The sequence below is a fragment of the Stegodyphus dumicola genome, chromosome 8, assembly GCF_044657685.1.
Source record: "Stegodyphus dumicola isolate Sdum_Otavi_A_Nest chromosome 8, ASM4465768v1".
NCBI lineage: Eukaryota > Metazoa > Arthropoda > Arachnida > Araneae > Eresidae > Stegodyphus > Stegodyphus dumicola.
This window is the reverse complement of record NC_140775.1, coordinates 3,260,718-3,267,606: the sequence shown is the minus strand read 5'-3', so window position 1 is coordinate 3,267,606 and position 6,889 is coordinate 3,260,718. Positions and strand designations below refer to the sequence as shown.

The 6,889-nt window shown below is 29.5% G+C and overlaps 2 protein-coding genes across 3 annotated transcripts; both read left to right on the top strand.

The window, feature by feature from the left end:
* Positions 1 to 740: 740 nt before the first annotated feature.
* Positions 741 to 4,900, top strand: LOC118192778 (uncharacterized). 2 transcript variants are annotated; one of them, XR_015042460.1, is made up of 3 exons: positions 741 to 1,150; positions 1,522 to 2,929; positions 4,396 to 4,900. XR_015042460.1 is itself a non-coding variant. In XM_085821512.1 (2 exons), the coding sequence occupies exons 1-2, from the start codon at positions 883 to 885 to the stop codon at positions 1,884 to 1,886; spliced, it is 633 nt and encodes a 210-aa protein (XP_085677638.1). In that variant the 5' UTR covers positions 741 to 882; the 3' UTR covers positions 1,887 to 4,389. The 2 variants fall into 2 exon arrangements, 1 of the variants encoding a protein (XP_085677638.1); XM_085821512.1 differs by lacking the exon at positions 4,396 to 4,900 and having other exon boundaries at positions 1,522 to 4,389.
* LOC146995619 (uncharacterized) lies at positions 4,866 to 6,268 on the top strand. Its single transcript, XM_085821510.1, has one exon. The coding sequence runs from the start codon at positions 4,904 to 4,906 to the stop codon at positions 5,948 to 5,950; it is 1,047 nt and encodes a 348-aa protein (XP_085677636.1). The 5' UTR covers positions 4,866 to 4,903; the 3' UTR covers positions 5,951 to 6,268.
* Positions 6,269 to 6,889: the final 621 nt, after the last annotated feature.

The window sequence follows — 6,889 nt, the reverse complement described above, 5'->3', positions numbered from 1 at the left end:
CCTTTTACTTACTGTTTATTCCTAACCTACTTTTTTTTTTTTCTTTATTACAGATACTTTAATAATCCCATTAAAATATTCTCGTGCTTTCATGAAAAGCAGTATTCAGCAGAATTACTAGATTTTATTTTAAATTAGATTTTATTTTAAATGATGTTATGATCATCAATTATGTTATGATCATGTTATCAAAAACAGCAGTAATATTAAAGAATATGAAGATTTAAAAATTATTAGAACACTGCTCGTATTTTGTTATACTTCTAACTTGGAAAAAAAATCTTCCGGATTCTACAATTCTGAAGTTTTAGTTACATGCTCCATTACATAACGCATTTGTAATCTAAGTTTGTTTTATTTGGTTATTAATGCAGTTATATGTAATCATGTCGAAACATTTATCAATACGTAATGGATGTAGTTACCAAATAATTTTTTGCCATCGGTGTTTGTTCACATGATGATATTAAGGATTTTCTATAAACTAAACTTCTCGAAATTCACATAAAAAAGTGGAAAACAGCCAATTATAGTAACCCAGACAAATAGTTTGTGACGTATTGTTGCCACCAGTCACGTGAGACCCGCTAACTTCCGTAAACCGTCAGCGTTTGTAGTCGCATAATTGTAACGGACTTACAAAAAACAGGCGTCTCAAGACCAGAAGAGGAAAATGCTTATCTTCACTGTCATTGGCTGTATACCACGTGACACTCCCGAAACGTTTTAGGCAAATGGTTTTAGGCGCTATTTCTGGTTTTTCGCCAACTGCAATTGTGTTTCTCGCTAATTGTTAGCGGTTTGTTTAAATCAAGGATATTGCTTTTTTTTTTATTATCAAAATGGATATGTTTAAATGTAAATCTTGCAGTTCATCTTTTTATGCGCATGCACAAAGAATACACGAATTTAAATAATAAAGTTGCACCATTTTCGTGTACGTATTGTACGAAGCAATTTTGTACAAAAAATTCTTTAGCTAAACATAGGATACGTATCCATAATATAAGGCGAAGTAATATTAAATGCGGCGAAGACGAATGCCGGGAACTATTTCCTACTACAGGAGATTTAAGATCTCACTTAGAGACTTGTCATAATTACAGCAATATGACCAAATGTATAAAACTGGAGTTTCAAAAAAAGCAAGGTATGCAATGAACTTTTTATTATTTTGTTTTCCTAGTTCAATTATAAATAAGCAAAATATATTGCGTAACTTCTGTATAAAGTCCTTAATCTTTTTACATTAAAATTAAATAACTTCATTAAAGCTAGTTCAGCAATACATTTATTTGAAGAAACACCATATATATGGTATTATTAATTTAAGCTGTTTCAGCACACAAATATGCATTTATTTGAAAAAATTAACAAATTAATTACTTTGAAACATATAATTTCAGAACACTATAGTTTTAACAATTAAGATTATTTTTCTGAGTGGCTGCAATCTGCATATTTTTATTTACTAATCAGATGCCCTTATTATGAAAATTTATACATTTATTTATTTATTAGACTTTTATTCATGGCTATCGGATGAAGAAAGAAAAACAAAGACTCATTTTGTGGTAGATTCATCTGGGCAGAAATATAAAAATTACACCAGGACGCTGTTTTGCTGTAATAGAAGTGGGACATACAAAGCAAAAGGCAAAGGTGAAAGACAGCTCAAAGCACAAGGGACTTCCAAAACAGGTTTCTCTTGCACAGCTACTGTCATACTGAAAGATTTTGGCAATCGTTTTGAAGCTGTATATTTTAAAGAACATTACAAGCATGAAAAATCCCTTTGTCATCTTCCTATTCCTAAACAAGAAAAGCAAAGTATAGCAGGCAAGTTATGTGTTAGACCGTATTTTGATTGTATTAATTTCTCTTAAATAAAACTATAATTACTTATGCAGTTGGAGCCTTTCTAGCTGTCATTAATATACAGGTGGTTCAAAATTCCAAAAGTGAATGAATTTTAATATTAATGAAGTTGATAACGAAAATCATTCATGGAAAATTCAGATTGGGAGAGAAACACGCGAGTGTGAAATTTAAAATTAGGCTTAACAGCAGACTTAATTTGCATAGATTTTAAATAAAATTATCAGCTTTGAGGACAATCAGACACAGGTATCTCTTCAGGAGTACAAAACTTTTGCAAAATGGAAGGAGTGGGTAAAGCAAAGTAAAGATGAACGTAACACTGTCTGCTGTGGAAAATAATAATGAAGCATGTAAAACCAAGATATTATAATTCTAAATGTGTTATGAAGGAATTAACACATTTATAATTCTAATATCTTAATTTGTTATATTTCATTACTGTTTTATCTGAATGGTTCAACGTTTGTGTTTCTCTGTCAACTGCTTTTAATATAAATTTGGATAATTCTCTTGAAGAAGAGGGACCTTGAAAATGCTGAAGTTTGATTCAAAATCTAGATGAAACTAAGATTAATATTTTGCCTGATTTAAAATTATGGTAAATTGTTTTCTCTTGTATTTATGAACAGCATATTAAATATTTATATAAAAGTGATTAATTATCTATATTTAAGTAACCTGAGATTTGTAACAATTGTTTTTCTTATTATTAAATTAAGTATCATATTTCTTACTAATCTACTGTATAGGCATATTTGTAAATTTAAAGATACTTTTTTTATTCCATTAGTTTTTAGTATATAAGATACATCTGTCATGATATTTACATTTTTCAGTAACTATATTATACTCATGAGCTAATAGTCAGTTTAGAGTTTTCGCCAGTAATCTATTGTCACATTTGTGAACAGGTGGTGTGGCTACACTGGACGTTGCCAGAGTGGACACATACAATTTCACGATCAGAGCAGACACTTCGAAACTCATCGTGGTTAGAGCTGCACATCTTTTCCCCATCTTAGAACAGATAAAGGGTGCAGATAAATAAGTAAATAAATACTTTTAAAAATTGCAAATATAATTTAAAACAGTATTTTAAGTGGCAAATCTCTTTTACCGATGTTTTCTGTTTTTGCACTCGATTATCGAATTACAATGATAAATACATTTTTGCCAATCATATTTAATTATTTATATGTATTTAAATTGTTATGATATTATAGTGCGAATGCATTTTAAACATAGCGAAATGTAATAAAAATAAAAACTTTTGTGTAAATATAAAATGTAATAAAAATAAAAATTTCAGGGATTTTGTGGAAAACTGTATTTTAGAGTCAAATATTAGAACAGGTGCAGTTACCATAAAATTAATTAGCTGCATTAATGTAAGTAAAAATAAATATTAGAAGTAAAATATACAAAACAGATACTAGTAAATAAATACTAGCTATCCTTTATTATAAAGGCATAAATATAATTTACAATTTAGTCCAACCTAGTTACAAAACTTAAAGATTTTAGACATTTTTCTAAATTGTTTGATGTTTCGAATTCTTTTAGGATGTTTTTAATTCTTTCATCCAATTTTACATATGCTTTTTTCCTTGTTATTTCAGGGTCGCCTAATACTCTGGCTTTCAAATTAAAAGACACTTTTTTGTGTTTCTTCTTTTAGTATTTTAACTAATAAGTGCACAATAGGCTGGTTTCTGCCAGTGATTGTGTTTTATTTAGAATTCCACCTTTCAACAGAATTATTTGTCTTATGATGCTGTCCATGTACATTCCGTATTTTAATGGGCATATTTTGATTTTCCATTCACTACTCGACAAAAGAATCAATGAATGTGGTAAGTTTGTCAATGCTAAAAGCTTTTCCCTATACAATGCTCTAAGTATCATCTACATGTTCTATTGGCAAATAAGCTAAGGCAGAAATCGTTCTACAGACATGTCTTATATCTTCGTTCTCTTTATATTCCCTTATTACACCCATTTCTCCCCATTCATCTTATGTCACAAACATTGATTAAAATGAAAGTTACAACCGAATATAGTCGAACTGGGAAATTCTAACATACAGCTATTGATGGCTGCGGCTTCAAAATCAAATTTTATAATGTCCGGCTTCTACTTAGGGTACCAACATTTCACTTCCTGAAACATTGCAACTTATGTTGCTTGTGTCGTATAAGGCAGAAATGCAAAAAGCACTGGATAAATATTGGTCTCAGTTGCTGTACTCCTTAAGTTGATGTTCAAATTTCAAAACACTTACTATTTTATATATTGTTGAAAGAATTGATTAGGGCAATGAAATGTTCATTAAAAAAAAAAAATTCAGTTGCAAGCTGATATTCTAATGTCATACCATTGTTTGCATGGAATTCATATTTAGTAGGTATAAAATAATATAAAATTTTCTTTTCAAGTTCATATAAATGAAAAACTTTATTTTGCATATAGTATATATAATTTTTATCTCCTAATTATCTTTTTAAATTATTTCAGGTAAATTATTGCAGGGAGTGGAAGAGAAACGAATTTTGCAAGATGCAAAATTCTCTTCAAGAGATGATATTGAAACAAAACAGTTAATAACGAGAAAAGACCTGCATAACATTAAAAGGGAGTTTGGTCTGAGCATTAATTCTAAAGGATTAATTTTAACAGATGATGAGACAAGTGTTTGGTCCTGGGTTAATACGATGTCGCAAATGGAATTCAACCCCATTCTGATGTATAAACGTCAAGGAGAAAAATATGCAAATGTAAACGAAAATGATTTCATGTTAGCAATAATGACAGAATTTCAAAAAAAATGTTGATAGAATTTGGTAATGATAGAATCTGTATTGATTCTACACATGGAATTGAACTTGTAACATTGCTTGTCGTTGATAAGTATGAAGAGGGCATACCAGTTGCTTTCTTAATATCATCAACAGTATCAGAAAAAATTTTGGTAAACTTTTTTAACTGAATCAAAAAGATCATTGATATCAAGCCAAAGGTTTTCATGAGCGATGATGCTCCCATGTTCTATAATGCATGGGAGCATACATTTGGTTCTTGCCAAAAATTATTATGTGCTTGGCATGTGGACAGAGCATGGAAAGGCCATTTGAATTCTGTGCCAAAACATAAAAGACAAGCAGTATACAAAACTTTAAAAACTTTAATGTATGAATTAGATGAAGAAATGTTCAACAAAATGTTAGAAACATTTTCTGAGCAACTATGTGAAGATGAAGACACACGAGAATTCCATAAATATTTTATGACATACTATTTTGAAAGAGCCAAAATGTGGGCATACTGTTTCAGAAAAGGGGCTAAAATCAACACCAATATGTATGTTGAAACATTTCATCGGAAATTAAAATATATTTATTTAGATGGGAAGAAAACCAAACGGGTTGATAAATGTATCATCGAGTTAATTAATCTTGTCAATGATCAAAAGTTTGACACTTACATAAAATATCAGAAAGGAAAAATAACAAAGAAGACAACAAAAACATTTCAACGTCATAAAGCTGCTGAGCTTTTAAATGCTAACTGTGTAAAAAAAGATGATATATGGGATGTTTCATCAGAACTGGGAGAAAATTCTTATAAAATTATCAGAGATCATGTTTGTAATGATTTATGCCTCATAACTTGTAGACTTTGTTCATGCTGTTTAAAAGCTTATAAATGTACATGCCATGATTATTCTATTTTAAATAATATGTGTAAACATATACATTTTGTAATCATGTCTGAAAAAAAGACAGAACCTTATATAGGCCCTCTAAACAGAATACCTACTAGGAATAATTATGAATCTTTAACAGTAAGTAAAACATGCATTAGTGAACTTATTCAATCTTCATTTTCAATTTCTGAAAAATTAAACTGCATTGAAAATATGGACATTAATCTTGCTACACAAATAAAAAAGCATTTAAATGCAATTGAACATTTATTAGAAGTTCCTTTGTTAGATAAAGCACATGCTTCAATTTCAAAAGAACCAACAAATAAAAAAATTGTTCCCCAAAAAAAGATTTTATTCAGTTAAAAAACGAAAAGTGTGTAAAAAAGTACATTTTGGAAATTCTTCAACAGCAGAAAAAAATAATACCAAACCTATTTTATTAAATCAATTAATTGTTAATTCAGATCCCAGCTATGATCATTTGTATTGCAGTGAATTGAATGCCAAAAGTTTAAAAGAAAAGTCAATAATGTTTAAGAAAATAATGCTATTTAAGTATTTTTAAAATTTGTGTATTTATAACAAATTATTTGATTTTTATGTAACTAATCTGGATGTCTCATTTTAATTTAATTATGTATCTTATTATAAATTTAATAAAATTGTTATAACTGTTCTACTGTATATCTAAGCTATGCATTTATTCTATACTTAATCTACGCATACATTAAATCTATTTATAAAGTCATGCTTTATAATAACTATTCTACTGTAAATGTGAATTACACATTTATCACATACGTAATCATTGTCCAGTTAGGTGATAGGATTGTTGATGTTTCTTTAAATAATGAGTCCAGATAAGCAGGATGGTATGAACAATTTATTAGGAGAATAGCCACAATACTATTACACACAGAACAAAAATGGCTGAAAACAAATCAAGGAGAATAGGGATATTTAGCAATTCACTTTTAGCTCATGAAATAAATTCTAAAGTTTCCTAAATCGCTCTCTCAGGATAAACACTAACTTGTAATTCAGCTAACTGCAAAGTCTGGCACCTGATTCACAAGCTCTCTTGTTCTCAGACCCGTATTCATACTCTGCAGGATGTGTTATGCAAGATAAATGCAAAGTTCGTTATGACATGAAAACCTATTTTCGAAGCCCTGTGACCAATTCATCCAGAAGTTTCTAGAGCCATACTGCAACAGGCATCTCAAGATAGATAACGCAAAATGCTTATCTTTACTGTCATTGACTATATCACATGACAGTCCTGAAACGTTGTTGGCTCTA